Below are 23,568 nucleotides of genomic sequence, written 5' to 3'. Positions count from 1 at the left end.
TTCTCCAAGGAGGTGGGGGGGAAGTGTTTGCTAACCCCTAAATGGGTTTGACGTATTACATGGTCCTAACTATGTAATAAAATTCATCATACTTTAAGAATCCCTTAACTCAGCTGAAAGACAAGCCAAAACTTTTAAATGAAAAAAAAAACCAAACCCAAACAAAAACACCAAAACCCCAAACCCAAAATCCAACCAAACCCGCCCCCCCCATATTTTATGAGTATAAGGGAGTCATAGTTCTCAAATGAGAAAAAAGGGAGGGGGAGGGGGGAATCCTCTGCTTACCTGCCCCTTCACCCTTCGTTAGTTACTCATTACCTGTTCCTTCCATTTACTTTTACTAAATCATGAAGGAGATGAATTTCCAAACTAAGGGGAAACACAAGCATGGATCTAACAAATAGTATGTAGTAGCTTGCTTAGATGTTTCTGTGTACAGACAACAGTAAATAAAATTGAAATGTTTTAAGTTCTTAACTGACTGAGCCGACACCTAGCTAGGTCAGCGAACTTCTGAAAAAGAAGTGTTTGACTTGAAGAGTAGACATCTGTGAATTGTGTTGCTACCCCTTATAATTGATACTAACCAGAAAGGGCTGGAAAGGAATTTAATGTTTCTGAGTGAATTTCTGCTAGGGGCTGGTGGAGAGGCAGATTACTTTGTATCTGCCTCCTGCATGACTTTCTTATACCTCGAAAAAATTACAACGAATGCTGCTCATCCCCAGAAAAATTAGTTCAGGCTAGATGGAATGTAGGTGCCATCAAGCCCATTCTGTCCCAGCAGCACTTCTGTTGAACCAGCTGGTACTTTGGTAGCCTTATCTGAAAGTGACCTGTAACCTACTAGCCTGGGGCAGATGGAAGAAATATCTGAAGTGCACCTTATGACTAAGGGCCTGGGAATGCTGTCCATGCACTACAGTCCCGCAGCTCCTGGAAACCCTGGAGTCTACATCCTCTGGGGCCATGTACTTAACATCAGGTACACTTAAAAATAATAAGCAGCTGACCCAAATGGATCAAAAGACATACACGAATTATGTTCCTAATAAACCCTCAGTAAGTAATCTTATAACAGCCTGGAAAAACTTAACTAAACACTCAGGCTATAATATTAGACATTGTTAGCAGGCTTTGATCAGACTAGGTAGAAAGGATAAATTCTGGCTTGCTTTATGATTGAGGCATGTAATTAAAATTGATGATTGAGTCTTGTATTTGCAATTGGTAAATGCTTAAATCAGCCTACCAGATTGGGTGTATATAGTAACTGGGCTGGGGAGAGCAAGCTGGAAAACACAAAAGCGTTGCCAGCTGCTTCAACAAACAGGATGGAAATGGTACGTATTCATTCTCTCATGTTCTTAATACTCAGTAGTGAGTTAATTTGGCGGGTTTAAACTGTAGGCTTGAGTATGGTGATTACATTTTAAAAAGCAGAGCTTAAAACAACTCAAGTGTCTGGATGAGGTGGGCAAAAGGCGCAGAAAATTCCCAGTTTGAATCCAACCCCGGTAATCCAGTAGTTCTTTAAAAAGTAGTCACAGGACCCTCTTTAAAACATTAAACTCTTTTGTGACCTTTATTCAAGTGTACTATATGATCTAATTTCAAACTTGTTGTATTATTTTCAGACCTAAATTTAATGGAAGGAGGTCATCATTTGTTTCTTAAAAATGAAAAAGCAATCTGTTAATAGTAATAAACCCATCATCTCATGGGAGGGTTTTCCCTTTGTACTTACTCGCTTCAGTAACATTCAGCTCAACCTATTCGGACTTAAGTGTTTCTGAGATATTGATCATCTTTCCTTGGACTTGTTTGGATTCTCTGAGATCCCACGACAGCTTTGCAGATCAGTTTTACAGGCACTGTCAGTTCTCTATACTCAGGAGATGCCTTGAAATACTTTGTATTCAGCCTCCAACACTAAAAGAGCTGCTGAGTAGAACACGTTCATTTTGGTTCTGAAGATGGGATTTTCTGTCTCTTGAAAACATAAGGATATCTCTATAATCCTGAATTATCTCCATTCTATGCATTGAGGGCTGATATTGCCCCTGAGCAAGCAAATCCATTGCAGTAAGAGGATATAAGGGACAATCAAGAGCAGCAAGATCAAAAAAACCCATAAAAGTGAAGATACAGACAAAGAAACGCTTACAGCGTATTTATACATCAGAGTGATGCATGGATAAGGTTTAATACAGGATTCTAGAGTTGCTTACAATCTGTTACTTAGATCCTATCCTCTGCTGTAGACGGTGGTTATTTCAAAAGTTGACATTTGTATTTGAGAAGGCATTTATTTAGGAAATTCCATGTACTCGTTAAATGATTGGATAGCTAACATGGAATCTTAAAATATGAAAACTAGTGGTATCTCTCTGAAATGTTGATTAATACTAAACTTAAAACCAAGAGTTCTGAGACTCTGGTATGCAGAGGGGGCACAATTTCTCCCCATGCAGCCAAAGCCTGTTTATGTATCTGTCTTGGTGTATCTACCCTGCGGAACATAGGGCAGCATTAAAATATCTGAGTGAGTAATGCCTTAGGCGCAAGGTCATAAGGAGCTCTATGAAGGTAAATTTCCCTCTTCTCAGCGTACTGATTTTTCTCACAGTATACTTCATGGTGCCAGTATTTCTAGCTCTGGGTATCTGTGCTACACTGCAGTTCTTTGTCATGGTTGTGGTAAGGGGAAGAATTTAATTTCTTTAACTTCTTAAATAATTGATAACTTCATTATAAAATTAAAAATATAAGTATAAACCATGTCCATGGGAAAGTAACTTATTAATGAGGTTATAGAGCGGCTACAAAATGAGTTAACCAAAATACCCTTTGGGCTATAACAAGTGTGATACTCATCTACACTGACTACTGTTAATTACTGTGATTGATTGGTACCGCACAGACAGGACAAATAGACTGCCTCAAATTTTCTTAAACCCCTTTTTTTGTTCTTACTGCAAGTCAGATCACCTTTAAGTTATCTGGTAATTCCCAGAACATATGGAGAGAGCCATGCAGCAGCCATAGAAGCACAGGCACAGTTCCACATCCGAGAACCATTTGATAATCCATTGTAAGTCAGATCTCCAGTAGCTGGAGGGCAAAAAATGGTATACCTGAGAAATGTGTGGATGGCTGGCTGCGCTCCTGACAATGAAATCGTATTTTCAGTTAGTTTGAAAGTTCATCTTCAGAAATGTTCTCTTCTAAGCTGCTTCTGGTGTTACTGCTTTTGAAAACAAAAATTGCTTATCTTAGTTTATTTAGATGAAAAGTACTGTACTTTAAGTTGCTGATGAAATAGCTAATGAAGTAACCCTCGTCTATTATGTATTTATTAATGCAAAAAAATCTTCAGCTTTGATTTGTTCAGAAAAACATACTGCAGACTTATTTGTAATGTGCTGTGTAAGCTAACTTCATATTTCTAATTTCAAGATTGAAAATCTGCTCGAGTGAATTAGTACAATGATCTTTATATGGATTTTGTCTAGTGTTTGTCTATTAGAAGAGTTCTCATCGTACTCACAGTAAATTTGAGTCATTCCATGTAGGGTGGGGGTATTTTGCACTTAATACTTGTCCTTTCTTTAGTATCAGCTTACAAAACATTAACCTTCACATGCAGTGTTGCTAGATTATGCCTCCTTTAGTCAGCTTTAAACAGATACAGTTTCCATGGGAGTGGCTTATAGTCTTTAATCAACCAGAATATGCCTCTGTCCTAAATTAATTTCCACTAATATCCTAATGTGGTCTGTTGAATTGGTCTGCTATACTGAGTGAACTACACAGATTTAGTTCTTGTTCCTAAAGCACGTGGGTTTTGAAGCTTTCAATGTGTTTTGTTCCATGAAGAGTTTACGATTTTAACTTGTTTGTTTGTTTGTTTGTTTGTTTGTTTGTTTTAATAGGATCGAAAACTTCTTGCCACAGCTCAGCAGATGCTCCAGGACAGCAAGACAAAAATAGAAGTTATAAGGATGCAGATTCTTCAGGCAGTCCAGACTAATGAATTGGCTTTTGATAATGGTGATGGAGTAGAAAGGAAATGTGAATCATTACTGTCAGAATGCCATGTAGATATGTACCCGTATGCACACAGTTACCATAAATTTCTAGTAGGAATGTTGGACAAAGCTTGCATGAACCAAAAATAATCAGAGACTAGGCATACCATAGTGTGTGTTAGGATGCCAAATACATCTGACTTGAAGCAAAATACCTTAAGCTTAATGAAGAGAAATACAATCTCTCTTCGTCATCCTTCTTACACCTTATGCAGTCCATTTCTGCTTTGTGGTCTTCCTTCTCCCTTCATGCATACTTTCTTTTGTCTTAACAATAACTAGTAATTTTCTTTAAAGCATATAATCTTTCCACTATCCTAAAAAAAAAAAAAACCAACCCGACACAGGTTTAAGGCCTGCTTGTCATACTTGAATAGATTGACCTTATTATTACTAATGGGAGCACAGATGGAGGCAAATTTTTGCTGTCTTTATGTGTATTTAGGCTACATTGAGTAGTAAACAACTATTTTAAAAACAAAAATAAATCAGTGGTTTTAAAATGACCTGACTTGAAATACTCACGCTGCATTTCAGAAGTAGTTTTAAACTTGCATTTCTTTGGAAATCTTTAAATTTAAAAAAAAAAAAAAAAAATTACTCCTGAGCTATCGTAGCATGAGTGTACTATAAAATTGTGGGCATATCGGTACATCTCTAAGTCTTGAACTTTATTCGTATGCATTTCTGAGTATTGAAGTTTTATGACAATGCTCATAATCAGGGCCTGGATATATCCTAGATAATGAAAAACTTGTGTGTGTTTTGTTTTGTTTTGCAGGGTGTGTGTGGGAGGGTGGTTTTCTTTGTTTGTTTTACACTTATGACACTTCTGGCTTTTTTTAATACCCCATCTTAGCACATGTGTTATGTATGTCATTTGTTCAAAAGAAAAAGAAAGGTACTCAAGCTAGAAAGGGCTTTCAAAGGCCTTTTTGTGTTCCTACTACTCTTAAAGTTCTAAACAGAAAGGAATATATCCAGGAAACTTTCTCATTCTGTTTAGGAAATCTAAACACTGTAAGAAGTGGACATTAGAATGGTTAACCCAATCCATTTGGGGAAGGCAGTGTATGGGACCTCTTACATTCTCTGTGCTGGCAGAAGCCAGGTTCCCTGGGATTTTGTGTGGAGCAGGAGAATTATCAGAAACCGATCGGGGATCTACTTAGCTACAAAGTAGTTTGAAAGATAAATCCTCAGAGCGTGGTTCAGAAATGTGGAAGTCTCAAAATCTCCTTCTTGCCAGCTGAATGATGTTTGGGAGATTTGGTTTTTGTCCCTTAACTCCCCTGAAGACATGTTCTTCTTCTCGCATCCTCTAGCAATTATAGCTCTTCAAGGAGTAGGACCTGTTTATTGGATCGAGGCCCTGATCAGTTATTTCTTCCTTCAAATGCAGATGCTTAAAATGTCACTGTTGCTTTTATGACATACTTCAAGCTTTTCTTTGGACTACATTTACTGCATCTCACTCTTTTTTTTTTTTTTTCCCCTTTTTTCTTTTTTTCTTTTTTTTCTTTTTTTTCTCCCCTCTTCTGTTTATATTGGGGAGGGCTTAATATTAAAGAAATTAAACATGGGTATTGTCTTCAGTGAAGATTGATTGTTTATATCTCTTTGCAGCAAAACCTGTGATAAGCCCTCTTGAACTCCGAATGGAAGAATTACGGCATCACTTTAGGATAGAGTATGCTGTAGCAGAAGGTGCAAAAAATGTGATGAAATTACTTGGATCTGGGAAAGTTACCGACAGAAAGGCACTTTCAGAAGTAATTTACGTCGTTACAATTTCTGATACTTTATTTTAAATGTTCTTTCAAGAAAAAAAAATCTGAAATATTTCAATTTTTTTTTTGTTTTAAAAAGGCGCAAGCAAGATTTAATGAATCAAGCCAGAAGTTGGACCTCTTGAAGTATTCACTGGAACAGAGATTGAATGAACTTCCTAAAAACCATCCCAAAAGCAGTATTATTATAGAGGAGCTTTCATTGGTCTCTTCACCCACATTAAGTCCTCGTCAAAGTGTAATATCTACTCAAAACCAGTATAGTACACTGTCCAAACCAGCAGCTTTAACAGGTATGATTTATGGAGCGCATTTTATTTTATTAAATGGTTTAAAACAAATCTTTAATGCCAACTTCATTTCTTTCTGGACATACTTCATTGTTGTTGTTTTCCTAGACAAAGGCATTTAGAATTTCCAAGTGCCTATGTGCCAAAAAAATGCAGATAAGTTTCTTTGATTTATTTGTTGACCTTTTTATAATCCTATTGAAAAAGTGAAGTTCTGGCCTTAAGTTAGGTCATTATAGAATGATATTACTAGCGTTTACCTAACGCCTTTCATCTTTAGATTATCAGGCACTTTAAAAGGTGGGTAAGTATCATTATCCCCATTTTACAGATGGGGAAACTGAGGTGCAGAAGGGTTAAGTGACTTGCCCTGGTCATACAACAAGTCAGTGGCAGAGCTGGAGGGTAGGCACCCAGCTTTTCTCCCAGTCCCTATTTTTCCCACTGGACCACACTGACTTCCTAAAAGGTGAGATTTATGCTACCAAAACATGCATTATATTTCTAAACCAAAGAGGGAGATCCTAACAAACGTGTGGAACTATTGAAGCCTCTATTTATTGGAGTAAATTGTTTTCCTTGCGATTAAACATGGAGATTTTTTTTTTTTCCTAGAGACTTGACCTACTGTGAGGGAACAGTTACATTTATATATAAATATAAGACTGTAAGGAACTTCTCGTAGTTTGGGTTCGCCTGGAATTGTTGTCCTTCATTGGAAGTAAATTGTTTCAAGAGATGAGCTGTACCTTAACAAAGCTCTTAAACATTTGCCTCCCAGTGTTCTTAAAGAAAAGCAAATACTTTTGACTACTTGGGGGTATGTTGCTTTACTAAATTTATTTAATAAATGGTCGTATAAGAATTACTAGTACAGATAGGTTTGGTTTTCTGTTTTGTTTCCTAAAACATTTTACATGTAACTATTAAACCATCTATTAACAGAGTAAGTTTATTAAAAAAAAAATATCTGTAATTCAAATGTTACTCTAGTTATACATGTATAACTGAAACCAGAATTTAGTTTTGAATTACTGTGGGGTTCTATTTTAAAACAAAAAAGAGGAACTCTTCTGCTGAGCTGCAATAAGAATAATAAAATGGAGCGAGTCTAGTTGTCCTCCATTTTGGTTCAGTAAGACTTGTAGCAAAGGGTAAAAAGCATCAGGACTTCAACTGAGAGCCATTGTGAAGTTGCAGACTGGTGAGGGGAGCTTCTTTTCATCATATGGAATCTCAAATGGCCAGTGACCATGGGCAGGAAGTATCGTGCCTTGGGTTTAAAACAGCTTTTTTTTTTTCTTTAATTCTTTTCCTGTAATACGTAATCATGGGTCAGATACATTATAGTGACAAATAATTCCTCTTTAAACGTGATTTACTGATACATATGAACAGTTTCTAATAGGAATTATCAAAACAGAGCTACATGTTTGTGAAGTTCTTAATAGTTTCACTTTCACATTGGCTACATAAAGAGCTTTTGTGTTGAACTGGATTTAAATGAACGGTGTCTTTGTGTTTTGCCTCTAACACTGTGAAAAATAGATCAGTCCTACTGTCATACTTTTTAAAGTGCATCAACAGAACTTTCCGATACGCATCCAGTCCTTACACAAGATTATAGCCTTTCTGGTTTTTTGAGGGGTTTTTTGTTTGTTTGTTTTTTCCTAAACAGAGTTTGGGAATTAAGTATTCTTTTACCTTTTAACCTGTTTCGGGGGCCAATAGCATCTCTTTGTCTTCATAGCCTAATGCTTAGCTGTCACTAATGGCTGTTAGTTCCCTCCAGGATGGGATTTCTTCTCAGCCTGGTTTCTTGGAGTCTGTTCTGTGGGCTATAATGTTGCCAGACCGTTTTTAGGTCAAGTCTGACTTAAGTTTCTGTTACAAAAGAGTACTTTTAACTTTCACAGACAAGTACATTTGCTATCAAAAGAACACTGCATTTAGGAGCTGCATTTCTAGCTGACAGTATGATTATGAACTGGCTAATTTCACCACTTCTAATAGTTAATTTTGTTAGTGTCGGTGGTGTCACAGTTTTACAGATGCTATCTTGTACAGGATGAGGCAAGTCCTACCGTTCTTGTAACCATCTGTGGTATTCAGATGTTTCTGTGCTGCTGGAGGAAACTCTCTTAAATTAGAACAGCAGCCTCTATACCTCATTTGGTTAAAGATGTAGAAGATTTTGAAGAGTAGCTTCTTGTATGAGCTTTTATAAATCCAAATTCAGTCAAGTTGGAACAATTCAATGATTTTAAATTATGTACTAACTCAAATTTGTCTTCAGCATGCAGCAGGCAAACGTGACTTCTGAATGTACCTTAAACAAATTTGTAGTCTCAATAGTCAATGTGTTTATTTTAATTGCCGAAGCCATGTGTTACTTTGGTGAACTGTTGCTCCTTCTAGAAGGTTGAGTGCCACATATTTGACTTTTAATGCTTATTTTCAGTATATTTGTCTGTCTTAGATCTGTCTTTTGATTTCATCTGATATTTCTGTTACACCCTGCGGGGGTCAGAATGTGAGCTATTGCCATAAATCAATCATTAGTCATTCACTTTGTTTACTTAAGAACAGAAGTCTTTGATAAATCATTGTCTGTCTTGTTCTAGGTACCCTGGAAGTTAGGCTAATGGGCTGCCAAGATATTTTGGAAAACGTCCCTGGTCGATCAAAAGCCACATCAATTACGCTACCTGGTTGGAGTCCAAATGAAGCCAGATCATCTTTCATGAGCAGAACCAGTAAAAGTAAAAGTGGGAGTAGTAGAAACCTTCTGAAAACTGATGACTTGTCCAGTTCAGTATACTCTTACTTCTCTTATTTTTATGCATATCTTTTATTTACATTTTAATGTGCACGCCATGTTCTGTAACTTAAAATCTACATTGATTTGAAGCTTTAAACGTCTCTGTTTCTTCATCTGTCAAGTTGTTTAAAAAAAAAAAAGAAACCCAAAACACAACCACACTATTATGCCCATAAGAACCAATTAAATATGAGATTACATTTTTAAGAGAAACTTCCTGAAGATTTTTTTTGTTTGTGGAAAATCCTCTTAAAGATTTAAGCTGAGTTTGTGTACTTTACTTACAGATGAAGTCTGTGCTGTACTGAAGCTGGATAACACTGTGGTTGGTCAAACTAGCTGGAAACCTATTTCCAATCAGTCATGGGATCAGAAATTTACACTGGAACTAGACAGGGTAAAAATGTGGTCTTACTTCATTGACAGCTATAGTCGATTCTTTAGATTAATTTCACGTTGCTTTATTTTTTTTCTTCCTGTTGTTGTGATCATGTTCAAATTTCATATGTGCAAGTATTCCCATCCTTAACAGAATGAGCTCCCTGGGGGTAAGCTGTTACACTGGGCTGGCATTCTAGAAACTTTACCTTTTCTGGCCTACAAACTGACATAACACTTTTATCCAAGATCTAACACTTAGCATCTTTTTACCCTGTGATAAACGGTGCTTATGTTTTTATTAGGATCAACTTCTCGTTATTTATCAATAAATTCTAATATCAGATATAGTTTGGATATTTTGGTAAAGCTATGTCATAGAATTTTTACAGTGCTTCTGTAAAAGTCTTCTCATGTGAAGCTGATCAATTCTTCAGGAATAATAAATAAACTCACTAATGGTTCTTTCCTAGAACTTTAAATGTTACTTGGAGGACGCAAGTAGCGAAATGATACTTGATGTTTCTTTCCTCACACCTTTTGAAGAGAATTTATGTTATATAGGTTTAATCAAGCATTTGTTTTTTAGTTACCTGATAGTCATAGTATTTTATGGTACAAGGATTTTTTTTTCCCATCGGTTTTTAAAAGAGACTGAAAATTAAACTATATTTGAAGAGCCTATATGTCATCTCCAGTATATATTTAAAACAAATGAGAAAACAAAAAAAAAAAGCCACCTTCCTGTTTTTGCTCTCTCCCCACCGAGCCCCACCCCTCCAAGCCCCAAACCAGATTCTTTCCATCTAGGAAGGAAGCAGTTTTAGACCTACAGGTAGAGAAATTCAGGTTCCGGTTAGTAGTGCAGAACAAAACTAGCAGCTGTGGAGTCCTGAAGCCTTGATTATTCTCAGATTAAGACTAGAACTAGTCAAAGTTCAGTAGCTGCTCCTACCAGCCTAGTATGTGTCATGTTCGCTATTTAAGACCTCAATATTAGATGCTTTTTGGTGCCAGAAAAGGACCTTGCTTCTGCTGGGCATGACCACACATCTTTCCGTATTTGAAATGCACATTCCAAACCCCATCGTTTTCTTATCTGTTGCTGCTTCTTAACTTTTGTTTCTTTTAAAACCTACAGCTGTCATATAAAGACAGTAAACTGATGCATCATGATGGAATTAAACTATGCTGACAGAACTCAGTAACATACAATGCTGCTGCTATATTGTATTGCAGGATTCTTCACATTTTGTAACAAGCTTTTGTAACAGGACACCTTAAGAATATATAAATCCCACCAGCAAGATACAGCAGTAGTTCTTGTTAGTTTAAAGTTTTTGGCCCCTCTTCGCGACCATGTTACAAAAACTTTATGTATTTCTAGAGATACTGTATAAAGTCTTGCATCATGATGCGTATGCAGGTACTAAAATGTCACTAGGCAGCCGTGAAATGCAATTGATACTTGGTAATAACATGGAGAAAACTAGTAAAGTTGAGGTTTCTAAACACAGGTAAAAATTTGTTGTCAGAGCTTGAGCTAAAATACCTTGAACTAGCACTGTTGTTAGACTGACTCAAAAAGTCTGGTGACTGTTTGTGACTCTCTCCTCCTACTCTTGGGGGAATTCTACACTTAGACTTTTATTTGGACCCTGGCGATCACATCTGAACTGAAGTGAAATGCTACGATCATCCTAGTGAGAGCTTGCCCAGTGTGGCTAGTTAGCCCTGGCACTCTTTTAAAGTAACAGCTCTGCATCTTGATCCTTGAGCTGCTAGATCTTATGATTGTACAGAGGTGACTCTTGCAGAACGATTACTAATAAGTAATTTCCTGTGTATATGTTTCCTGTCGTAGTCACGTGAATTAGAAATCTCAGTTTATTGGCGTGACTGGAGATCTTTGTGTGCAGTAAAGTTTCTGAGGTTGGAGGATTTCCTGGATAACCAACGGCATGGCATGTGTCTCTATCTTGAACCCCAGGGCACTCTGTTTGCAGAGGTAAGAAGGTTTCTTTGAAGCACTTGAGCATACTTGCAAGTATTATATTGCAGACTAGTTTAAGAAGTTTTTCTTAAACTTTTAAGAATGCATTTTGTTTTGAAACTTGAATTATAACACACATTATTTGAACTGCAGGTTACGTTTTTTAATCCAGTTATTGAAAGAAGACCAAAACTCCAGAGGCAGAAGAAAATTTTTTCAAAACAGCAAGGTGATTGTTTAATATGAACATGTAAAGCTTAAATTGTACATATCTGTGATATATCTTTTTTATACAGAGACCTAACATTTGCCTGTGAATAAAGCTGTTGATAATGAAGGATTTGGCATTGCATTTAGAAGTGTTTTCTTTTAGAATTCCTTATTATGCATTAGCATTTAATAGTGAATAATTAGGAATTGCTAGGGAATATGACAAATTCAGTTTGTTCTTCAGAAACTATAAACTGATTAATATGATTTTTTTTTTTTTTTTTAAATTATAGCTTTTGGTAATAAGTAAGGAAATTACTTGCACTCTATTTTCTTTTTTCACAATATCCACAGGCAAAACATTTCTCAGAGCTCCTCAAATGAATATTAATATTGCCACTTGGGGAAGGCTGGTAAGAAGAGCTATTCCTACAGTAAATCACTCTGGCACCTTCAGCCCTCAAGCACCAGTGCCTGCTAGCGGGCCAGTGGTTGATGCACACATTCCTGAACTAACACTGCCAGCCAGGTGGGTGATATCTACTATTTTCAAGTACTTTGAAGAGCAAAAGTAACAGTGAGATGCTTATGCCCTAATGTACGTCAAATCTGTTTATTCTGCAAGACTGCAGACCCTTCAGTGTTTTAATTTTGGACACCCATTTTATAGACAGATCTATACACACAAGATTTGTTTTAGGAGAAATCTACGTCACGTGCAGTTTTGAGTTGGTTTTCATACTATTAAAACAGTCTCTTTTATACACTGAGGAGTTATTTATTTTCTTGCCAGTGACTCTCCTGTTGCCAAATTGGACTTTGAACTTGAGCCTGAGCCTCCACCTGCTCCACCCCGTGCATCTTCCCTTGGGGAAATATGTGAATCTTCCTCTGAGATAAAGGCTCCTGATGTGCCATCTCAGGCAAGTAACTTTAAGAATTTCATGCTATATACAGTTTAACAAGGTTGTAATATTGGCATCTTTATGATGGATTTCTCCCCTTATTGTTTCAGCATATGCTCACTTAACTTACACGTATAGAATTGTCTCAACAGAATGCTCCCATTACTTTTGGTGGCAAACTGTTTCCATGGTTGGTGTGTTTAACTCTCCATGTCATTGGTTCCACCATAGAAAAAAAAAAAGCCCAAAATCATTAGAGTATTCAGGAAAAAATGGTTTTATTAACAAAGAGCAGAACGACTAGAGCGATAAGTCTCATCAGTCTGTGGAAAGCTTGCTTGTTTGTATCATCTTAAAGTATACCATTTTAGCTTAGATAATTCTTGTGTTAAGAATTTCACATGCTTATAGTAAAATTTCTGCATTAATTTGCCTTCGCAATCAGTCTTAAATTTTCAGACTTCTTTTTCCTCACAGGATGAAGTAACAACTTTTGATTTTGAAAATGGCAGAAATAGCATTGTCCCAAAACTCCAGCCTGAAATAATCCGTGAGCCTGATGCTCCCCATTCAGACATAAAATACACCAACACCCGAGAGCCTGAAGATAGAAGGTAAAAAAGCAGTGGTTTTGCTGTTGATATGAATAATATTTCTTAAAGTTAACAAACTAGAAGATTTTTGATGTTTTTTGTTTACATAGATCACAACAAAGATTTCAATTCAGTCTGAAGGATTTCAGATGTTGTGCTGTACTGGGCAGAGGACATTTTGGAAAGGTAAATGTCAAAAGGCTATATCGAATGTCAAGGCTATATCAAGAACCAAATATAGCTCTTAAATTAATCGTTTATCTTCTGCTTTAGGTGCTGTTGGCAGAGTACAAAAACACAAACGAGATGTTCGCTATTAAAGCCTTAAAGAAAGGAGATATTGTCGCTCGTGATGAAGTAGACAGGTCAGTTTGTCAAGTATGGATACATGGATTCCATAAATCAATTGTGTTTTCTTTCTGCGTGCAACACAACTGTAAGCTCTACCAAACAGTAGTTAAATTCAGTGAAAGAGCAAAACAAGTTGTCATCTCCCTGCTTAGTTGGCTGCTGCAGACGTCTGTTCTTTCTTCTGGGGCAAGGAGGGAGCAGTGTAGCCCAGGAATACTGATTCGTTTTAGTGCCCCTCTTACCACGCCTGTACCACAGCTCTGACTTAAACCCGATCCTGTTTTTCATTTAGGTTCTCTTGCAATTATTTATTCTGATGACTTGTTCTGTAGATTTCCATCACATTTCAGGAGGACAGTGACTATGTTTTCTTTACTGGCAGAAACATCTATGATGGTATTCCTCAACTGTGACATACTGTCATACTCTGTCCGTCACATTTTCCCTTAAGCCCTCTGTATACTCCACTGTCGGTTGGTTGTTTTTTAATCTTTTTGCCCCAAAACTCAGATTTTTCTTTGCTTGGAGGTGAAGTGGCGGTTACAAAACTGTCTAGTTTTAGTGCAAGAAGGTGCTTTTACAACTGTTTAATAGTGACTACATTCATTTGACTTGCAGGAAGAAAGATAACTGTATTAAGAATAAGCTACAAATTAACCAATTGGCTTAAGGAGAAATAATCCGGAATTACTATAGATAGATGTCATAATATTGTTACTGTTCTTCCACTTTTTGTATTGTATACAATTAAAATAAAAGTGGATTGGAGCTAACGCCACATGATATCGATGCATACTCAATGCAAGTCTGAGCATTTGGAAGGAAAATTGGCAGCGTACAATTTGCATGGACTGCTAGGTTTCCTTTTTTGTTTGTGAAAGCTGAATGTAACTTTGTGGAAATTCTGGCATCAACGTAATGTGTATGCAAGTATTAAAACCTCTCTCTTGAAACAAAAAAAGTTCTTATCTTATCCTGAGGAATAGAGGGGAAAAAACATAAGGTATAAATTACCAATAGTTTCTGAGAGCTGAAAAACTGCGGTTCAGGATTCAGCTTTAAATTGTTACTGATTTTCTGTTTGCAGCTTGATGTGTGAAAAGCGAATATTTGAAACTGTGAATAGTGTAAGACATCCCTTCTTGGTGAACCTTTTTGCTTGTTTCCAAACCAAAGATCACGTTTGCTTTGTAATGGAATATGCTGCTGGTGGGGATCTGATGATGCACATTCATACTGATGTCTTCTCTGAACCAAGAGCAGTGTGAGTATCCATCCCTTTTTCTGCTGTTAAGTGAAGGCGTTTTGTTCGGTGGATAAAAACTAAGTTCTTTATCACTACATGCCTCTATGTTATGTCATTTCAGTAAATACTGTTTAAGTTTTTTAAAAGGGTCAGAGATTCTAACTGATTTTGTTAGAAAAAGACACATGCGGGTTTAATGTGCCTGAATCTACACTGAATTCAAAAATGATACACAAATATTTAATGTTTACAATACTTTTTTTAATAATTTTTTTAAAAGATTACATTAAAAAGCTAAATGAAGAGTTAAAACAGCAGACAAGGCTAAAAAAAGAAAGAATAAGCCAAATTAGAAATCCTTCAATGCCATGGCAGTGGACACTACAGAAAACTTATCCTCCAGGCCAAGCGAACATACTACAGCTTGAAAGCTGCAAGTTTAAGCATTTTTTGCCATCTGGCTTTAAAACTCTGACCTTGTGTAAAACGAATCTGTACCCGAAAAAACAATCGGTAATCTTCAGAGGATGGTTAATTAAAAAAAAACCCAATAATAATGGACTTCACATTCTGAAAAGCAAGACTAAAATCCATTGAAATTTTAACTTTTTCAACAGATTCTATGCTGCATGTGTGGTTCTTGGACTTCAGTATTTACATGAACACAAAATAGTATATAGGTAAGTAGACCTTGACCCATTTCCAGCAGATGAATTTCAGCTGTTCTGAATAGTGCTGAAGAACCATCAGTGATGCAATTTTGTTCTCAAATGTTCATTTAGAGATTTGAAGTTGGATAACTTACTGCTGGACACAGAAGGCTTTGTGAAAATTGCTGACTTCGGTCTTTGCAAAGAAGGTAATGGCCCTTAAGTTTTCTTTCTAGGGGAATTTCACAGTCTGTCTTACTCTTGACTGTTCCTTGAGATTTTTGGACTGCCAAATGTGTATAGTGTATACTTACCCTGTATCATCTGAAGGAAAAAAATACATCTCTGATTGTACAACTGTGGAGATAGGAGGAAGTTCCTTAGTAGGGAAATATCAGGAGCATCTGAGCATAGCCCTATTTTTTTTTTATTTTTTTCCCAGTTGTGAGCATCACCTGTTCTGATTCTTACTTCATCGCATCTCTGTTTATTAATAAGGCATACTGCTACAAGTTAGCAGAAAAAGCATTAGGTGTTTTTCCTCGTTGTAAACATGTTGACGCTGTACAATGAAATGAAGGACCATTATAATCCATACCTCAACTCTTACTTTTTACAAATTCATTATCTAATTTTTTTTAACTCTGAAATAGTTGCAACTCTAAGTATATGGAAATGACATGCAAAGTATACTATAGCTAAAATAGAGAAATTTATCCCAAAAGGGAAGCCTAGATGCTAGAAAGTTCCTTTCAAGCATCCCCCTACTGGCAGCTACCTTTCAAATAAGACATAAAACAGAGGTAGGAACTGGAATTGCAGTGTCTTTCTCAAACCCCGTTGGGGGGGGAAGATCTGGAAAGGTCCATTTCCTTCTCCAATTTGTATAGCCTGTCCTCCATATCTTTTTCCTTTTAGGTAGCCTAAGAGGGAATTTAGTAAATTCGGTAGGTGTTCAAACATTACTGTTGTCTTTAATATCCTAGGGCAAGTCCTGTGACTTGAGCTACAAACAAGTTCCATAAATGACAAAAGGAAACGAGGACAAGAAAAGCTCTTTGGTTTACTGACTACTACAATAAATGGTTTTCTTGAGCTTTCTGCAGCACTGCCTCCGCTGGTACTGTCACATCAGTCCTTGCGGTGCTCATGTCCCAAACTGTGCCCTTCCTGCAAATATACAGGGCTTGTTTCACTACACTCTGTGTTTTACTTTACTATATGTAGTTTTGCCACTACAGAAGCATCCATAGTAGGCATGTTTAACGAAACTAGTGTACCACATTTTCTTCTACCAGCTAGTAGAAATACAGCATAAGATTGTTTGTATCTTTCCAAGCAAAGATAACTGGGTGACAGAGGTGTAACCGGAAGCTTAATTTGGCTCATTGCATATAGTTAGGGATAGAAAAACTTAAAACTGATGCACACGTGGAACGAGGGCGTGGGAGGGAAGAGTGGGGGAGCGTTTTACGTCACTGGCCTGAGCTTTCAGGACAGGCCCTGGAACTACAGTGTCGGCTGAAGTTGCTCTAGAGAGAGGTTTTACTTGCTGGAGGAACAGGTTATAGAGTGGCAGAAAATACTGCTTGCTTTTCATTAACTGTAACTTTTCAGGAATGGGATTTGGAGACAGAACAAGCACATTCTGTGGCACACCGGAATTTCTTGCTCCAGAGGTGCTGACAGAAACTTCCTATACAAGAGCTGTAGACTGGTGGGGTCTTGGTGTACTTATCTATGAGATGCTAGTGGGTGAGGTAAGTTCTAGTAAGATACAATGGAGTCATAAAACTAACATACCTTAAAAAGGTTACACAACTGAAGATACCAGCCTGTCAACATTTAATATGCCCTACCCGTCACAGTTGTAGCAATACTTGTATATACAGTATGTATAGGCATACCTAGCTTTACAGTGAGCATCTTAATGTGTTTTCATCAAGAAAAAGAAGTATTAAATACTGAGCGGCTACTTACCTGATACTAGCTGCTGTAACGCTATAGAAGTTGATGAGTCATGTCATGAGCTTGAATTATCGGCAACTGTGGAAGTGAATGAGTTGTAGCTGGTCCAAGACTTAATCTCTAGGTTTTTGTTTTGGTTTGTTTTTAATTACGTCATTCTGCCTTAAATCAAATTACAGTAATGGCACATTAATATCCATGTCTCTAAGCAAGAACAGAGCACATCTGGTTTTGGGGAGCTCAGTTTCCAGCACACACCTGTTACCATCAAATTTGGATGTGTACAGCTATAGCAGTCTCCTGCTTTCAAATGCTTTGGGGGCAAAAATAAACTCCTTAACTCCTGGAGCTTGAATGGAACCGAACTTTAATGCATAAAACTGGATATCAGTGAAAGATTGTGCCGAGCGCAGTGCTGTTTACCATTTGAATTACGCATGCGCTAAAATGGAATGCCCCAGTTCCATGTAAATGAGCTGGCGTAAATAAATTACTATTGAACAGTTATTTACCGTTGCATGTATTGCTTTACCTTCTGGTCCATTTTGGTTTGGTACCTCCCAGGTAGCACAGTGATGGCTTACATGCTAAAAACCGGAGGAAAAACTATAGATTTGCTCATCATTTTGTTCTTTTTCAAAAAAGGTGATCGTTCAATTTCCTTTCGCTTCCTTTCAGGTAAAAAAGTACAAAAAGCTTGTAGGGTGTCGCCTACATCTGTCAGGCCACTTCAAAATAGTTTGAAAACCCTTGAGCTGTAACATGCTAACGATATTACAAAACCAAATGAGTCTTGACCACTTTACTTGTGAATGGCAGCTGTTCCAAAGAGGAGCTGATACGTACTTTCCACATTCCCTGTCTATCTTGTGTCAGAGTTCAAAGAAGATTCCAGTTTTACGTGTTTCGACTTCTAAAAGCACATTTTTAAAGCATAGTCCTTCAGTAAGAATTAAGGGATAACACCAGCTTGCCTTACTTTTCTACTCTTCCTTATGGAAAACTACCCTATCTGTTTCTGGGAAAAGGAAGACTTCATTTCAGGGTGTCTAATTCCAAACTGTCAGCTGAATATACATTGTTTTCAACTGTAAGTGATTTTTAAGCCTGTTTGATAGTAGGTTTTTATTACTTTCCTTATAGTCTCCCTTCCCTGGAGATGATGAAGAAGAGGTGTTTGACAGTATTGTAAATGATGAAGTAAGATATCCACGATTTCTGTCTACAGAAGCCATCTCTATAATGAGACGGGTAAGAATGTAACAATAATAATAATAATAATAATAATATTACCGTGTTCCCCTCTTGCCCTGTTTCCTCTCCAACATTAAGGAAATTAATTACTTTGTGAGGAACAAAATACCATAAGAACCTACACTTGGTATTCTTTTCTACAATTAAATTTCAGACTTGCTTCATTTACGCTGTGCCATGCTGCCTATCACCTTACGTGAAAATTGTCGGTGCCGTTCCACTTTATCCAGGAGCAAGTTTTTCTTTTTAAAATGTAAAACACTAGAGGCTCTATTTTCTCCCTGAACTAAGTTTCCCACTTGTATCTAACTAGAGAAGTTCAGCTCTCTTTTCCTAGCAGAACACTGCTGCGTTGACCTATTTGGTAGATTAACATTGTCACATGAATATTTTAATTCAAAGACTTCTAAATCTTTTTGGTTTCATTCCAACTGGGGCAGGGAACACCGTACACATGGCATCTGCAGTCCCATTCTTGGCAAAGAACAGCTGATTTTGTTTATGATTGTTATTAGTGCTATTCCTTAGTGCAGTGCCTCTACTTACCTAAAGAAGATGCTTGAACCTGTCTAAGGTAGAAGCTTATCAATCACAGTTGATAGAAAGGCGTCTACTGGCGGTGATTCAAAGCCTTCAGAAGCAGCCTCTCAACTTTAAATGTCTGACACTGAATAGCAGTCTAGCAGCCAATTCAGCAACGTGCTGCAGCATGTAAGTTAAAGCGTGTCACAGTAACTACTGTGACATAAGTGTTTAAGTAATAGCATAAATATTCTATAGCTTAAAGTGATTGCTTACTCCCAGGGAGAGAGTGTTTGTCTAGAGAAAGAAGGAAGAAGAACACAGTTTTCAGGCAGTACCTGGGGAGGGTATTTTTACGGTGAAAATTACCACACTGATATCCACAGGGGACAGGGGACTGCTACGCTGCACCCAGAACACGTGTACCGTGAACTTTGTGCTTGCAGTTCACTAGTTGTAGCTGCATGTGCACTGTTCCCATGTGAGGAATTCTTACGGAATACAGCAGACGTTTTTGTTTGATGGCTGCATCGTGAATGTAGCGACCCACCCTGATGCTGGGCGCTCTGCCTGGAACAGGGGTCAGCTCGCAGCGGCGTGATTCACAAATGGGAGCATCGGACTTCTGGTGTTAACTAGAAAACCCTTTTATTTGGCTGGGCGTGTAAAGCAGCATTCCACCCTCTCTTGGTAAATCGACCGCTGTGAAATAGCTGGGCACAGGAGACAGCAGAGTAGTCTCTTCTGAGCCAAGCAAGAAGCACTAGCTTATGTAAATTCTGCATCCTCTCCAGCAGAAAGCACTTTTCAATACCTCTCTGCTGAACGCTAGCCCCACGAATCACCTCGGGTACCAGGACTCGGTACCGCGGATCTGCAGTGGGACAGATCAGTCTGCTCTCTGTTCACAGCTAGGCTGCTGGTGGAATTGCGCTAACAGACAGGTTCAGGCATCTGTAAAAGAAAGAGCACTGCTACCTCTAGCTACAGACATCTAAATTTTGTCTTCCCCTTTCTCTGAGGACCAAGAATTTTCTGTAGGTGAGGCAGTATGAACTTCACTGTCCCTCTAATCTTGGTGTTGGCTCTTACACAGTAGCACTCGTCCTCCCTAGTTCCTCCCCCTACCCCTGAATTCTTGCACTGAAATCTCGCGTGTTTTGTCAGCTGCTACGAAGAAATCCAGAGCGGCGTCTTGGAGCTGGAGAGAAGGATGCCGAGGATGTGAAAAAGCATCACTTCTTCAGGGTGAGTACAAACTAATACTATTTCTAAGGACACTAAGGAGTAGAGACGGGAAACTAAACATCAGTTGGTTTCTTTTACAGCTAATAGATTGGAGTGCTTTACTGGCCAAGAAAGTGAAGCCTCCTTTTGTACCCACCATTAGAGGACGAGAAGATGTTAGTAATTTCGATGACGAATTTACCTCTGAAGCACCTATCCTCACTCCACCTCGGGAACCAAGGATACTTTCAGAAGAAGAGCAGGAAATGTTCAGAGATTTTGATTACATTGCTGATTGGTGTTAACTTCTAGACACTGTGAAACCCCAGCTGACTGGCTCACAAGAATGCCTCTCTCGGAAGAATACCGGCCCTTCAATTGCTCTCTGTGCCACCTGTAGCTTCTGGGTTTTTTTAAATCACATGAAGACCCTTTTAAGTACTGTTTTAACGCTCTTGTGAAGAGTGGCCTCTTTGTATATTGTTTTTTATCTGAGCACTGGAAAGCAGGTCTATGGAGTTCTTAAGCTGAGTCGGTGAACCCAGGCTGTATTAAGCTTCCCGCACACGGGCACACGTGGATCTGTACTGTTTCTCTCGCTCTCCTACAGCAGATAACATCCCTTTTTAAAGTATCTGCCTTAAGTGGGAAAAGCAGACTTTGAGCTAGGCGACCGCTTATCTCTACTCAGCCACATTGACACAGAAGTTTGGGATAGTGATGACACTCTCACAGAACGCGATTCTAGCTGGAGAAGGCAAACGGTTTCAGTTAAATATTATCTTGTGCAGTCTATAAAACTACACATTTCTATGTACACCTTCATCTTGTGTTCTTAAAATAATGGGATTGAGATTGAACAGATACGCCTTGTTTTGTAAATTTTCTATGGTATTTATTAGGAAAAATGTTAAACGCCTTGCCTTTGAGATAACAACGGTGTAAGTGCTTCCATTACAGAGAAAAATCCAGAAAGTTTACCAAAGCCACTTGCCAAACAGTTTTGCCTTCGAGCTTTTTAAGCATGGCTTAAAACCCTGGTCGATGCGAAGAAGGTAACAAGGACGTTGCTCGGTCTGACCGCAAAGAGCGAAGCATATGCATTTCCCAAGCCCACCCACTTCTGTACTCAAACTCATGCCTTTCCCGCTCACCGAGCGGACAGAGAAGTTAACCGGTCTGTAGCTAACCACACCTAGATCATCCTCTATCTGCTGTACAGTATCATATCACTTTTAGAAAACATAAGGATTTTCAATGTATACATGCTGTGAACATGTATATTTGGAAGTTGTAATGTATTCTTATGTCCAGGCAAGTAATTTAATTATACCACTTCATTAATTTTGCACAGTGGCCAAGTGAACAACGTAGAACTCTGAGGGGGAAAAAATATTTGTATGCATATAGGCCACTGAACTCCAGAACACAGATTGGCAGTTACTGAGGGTAAAAGCAATATGTTGTAACGGAATGTATAAATATTTTTGATAAAAACAGTGTATATTTTATAAACCCCTTAACACTAAAAGCTGTACCTCAAAAGTTGAAAAATAATTTAGACCAGACACTGTGCATACTTGTAAACCAAGACCCATTTTTAGCACCGGGGGTTCTGTGGGCAAACATTTGTTCTTGGAAAATAAACTTCCCACGTGGTCCTGAGCTCTGGCGCCAGCCAGAGCTGATTGCACGTGCACTCTCACGGGTTCATCCTAGCCAGGAGTTCGCTGTTCATGGGCTAAGACAGTGAGAATCGGCACGCAAGTGAGTTCAGAACTTGTGATTTTATTCCTTCAAAGAAGAAATGCAAACCACCTGAGCGCGCAACGCCAAGGCGGTTGTTTGAAGTCATGATGCTGCAGGGTCAGGCAGGGGAGAGGCTTAGGGAGGGGCGGGGGGGGAAAACGGTTACTAGGTCTAAATCGGGGTAATCGGGCATCCCCCCCCTGCAGGAAGGCAGGCAGGAAGGCATCTTTACCAGCTCTACAAATCACGTTTGGCAGAGTGAGTCAACTTTTCAGCATTACCTGTTTCCAGATTCTAATTAATAAGAAACAAATTATGTTCCTGTATCTAGCTGAAACCAATACTTTTGAGGTACAGTCAGTTCACTCACCCTTTTTGGTTCCCAAATATATATATGAGCATCTAACAGGGTGCTTAACACTTAGGAAAGTATCCTCAAAAATGCCTTTTTGTAACTACATCTTGTACAGAAATCTTTTTTTAATCTAAGTAAATCACTAAAAAAAAAAATTAAAAAAAATTAGAGGGCAGGGTATGTTCACCCAGTTAAGCTGAAAGAAAGCACTAATTTTATCTCTGTAGTTTTTTAAATATTTTTAGGCAGATTAAGATTTTAAACCCTAGATTGTAAATATATTTTGCTATACTTTATCTGTATGTGGCTGCTCAAGCACTTTGTAAGGAAATTAGGATATTTTAGAATGGTACACTATGCATTAAAATGAAATGTGCCTTTAACAAATGTCATTCTAAGTGTTTTGCAGTCATTAATATCACAAATTAAAGTTTTAAATAGAGTAATTTGTAAATTGTGTCCCAAACGTGATTTTCCTGTTTCTTGAAGTGACTTGTCATGTTTTCTCCACAGGTAGCTTCGGAAAAGTTGTCCTGCGGTCAGGAGGGACTTAGAGAAACCCAGTCCCTTAGTGGTAGCTCAGTGTACTTCCTTCTGGTTTTTTTTAAGAATCAAAATAAGTAATCACCTCCGAGCATGCCCGCCTTCTGAGGGTGAAAGAAAAGCAGCCCCCTCTTGCTTGGGTGAGCAGCCCTTCTGAAGGGAGCAGGAGAAGACCGTGCCTACTGAAGTCCGGCCAGCTTGAATCAGCATTCTCCCTTCACAGGCTTCCCTTGAGGGCAGGGGGAGACAACCCTCACTCCCCTCCCTGGGTATTTCTTCGTTATAGTCTCTCCCCCCCTCCCCATTTTATAGGAAAGCTCTGTAAACAAACAAAAACCCGTACCCAGCCCACAACGAGCTTGCTCTTTAAGCAGAGAGTGAAGCTTTCTTCTCGGAGCGCACGTAGAAAACAAGTCTTTGCTCTTAAGAACAAACTAAAGCTTCACATGAGACCATTGCCTAGAGACGCTTCGCTTCACTACGTCACTAAGCAATCATTCCAGAAAGGGCTGCCTCCACATGAAGATAGTTTCAAATATCTAGTCTAAATTGCAGTTGAATTAACACAGGAAGTGCCCGAAGACACTATGCCCTTGCCTTTGTTGCGTGGGGGAATGCAGTCCCTCAGC

General features: G+C 38.3%; 1 protein-coding gene across 1 annotated transcript in view; it reads left to right on the top strand.

The window, feature by feature from the left end:
* The window catches only part of PKN2 (protein kinase N2), a 30,938-nt gene extending 9,154 nt beyond the window's left edge, over positions 1–21,784 (top strand). The window contains exons 3-21 of the mRNA XM_009333795.1: positions 3,939–4,056; positions 5,721–5,866; positions 5,964–6,177; positions 8,799–8,984; positions 9,283–9,392; positions 11,238–11,381; positions 11,520–11,595; positions 11,931–12,105; positions 12,370–12,499; positions 12,959–13,095; positions 13,185–13,260; positions 13,348–13,439; positions 14,513–14,689; positions 15,289–15,351; positions 15,454–15,530; positions 16,939–17,081; positions 18,433–18,540; positions 20,233–20,313; positions 20,394–21,784. Of these exons, the coding sequence (XP_009332070.1) occupies positions 3,939–4,056; positions 5,721–5,866; positions 5,964–6,177; positions 8,799–8,984; positions 9,283–9,392; positions 11,238–11,381; positions 11,520–11,595; positions 11,931–12,105; positions 12,370–12,499; positions 12,959–13,095; positions 13,185–13,260; positions 13,348–13,439; positions 14,513–14,689; positions 15,289–15,351; positions 15,454–15,530; positions 16,939–17,081; positions 18,433–18,540; positions 20,233–20,313; positions 20,394–20,597 (2,457 nt within the window). The 3' untranslated portion in view covers positions 20,598–21,784. The remainder of the gene's footprint in view (positions 1–3,938; positions 4,057–5,720; positions 5,867–5,963; positions 6,178–8,798; positions 8,985–9,282; positions 9,393–11,237; positions 11,382–11,519; positions 11,596–11,930; positions 12,106–12,369; positions 12,500–12,958; positions 13,096–13,184; positions 13,261–13,347; positions 13,440–14,512; positions 14,690–15,288; positions 15,352–15,453; positions 15,531–16,938; positions 17,082–18,432; positions 18,541–20,232; positions 20,314–20,393) is intronic.
* Positions 21,785–23,568: the final 1,784 nt, after the last annotated feature.

The sequence above is a fragment of the Pygoscelis adeliae genome, unplaced genomic scaffold (assembly GCF_000699105.1).
Source record: "Pygoscelis adeliae isolate BGI_AS28 unplaced genomic scaffold, ASM69910v1 Scaffold10, whole genome shotgun sequence".
NCBI classification, from domain to species: domain Eukaryota; kingdom Metazoa; phylum Chordata; class Aves; order Sphenisciformes; family Spheniscidae; genus Pygoscelis; species Pygoscelis adeliae.
This window is presented reverse-complemented; position numbering and strand designations above follow the sequence as displayed.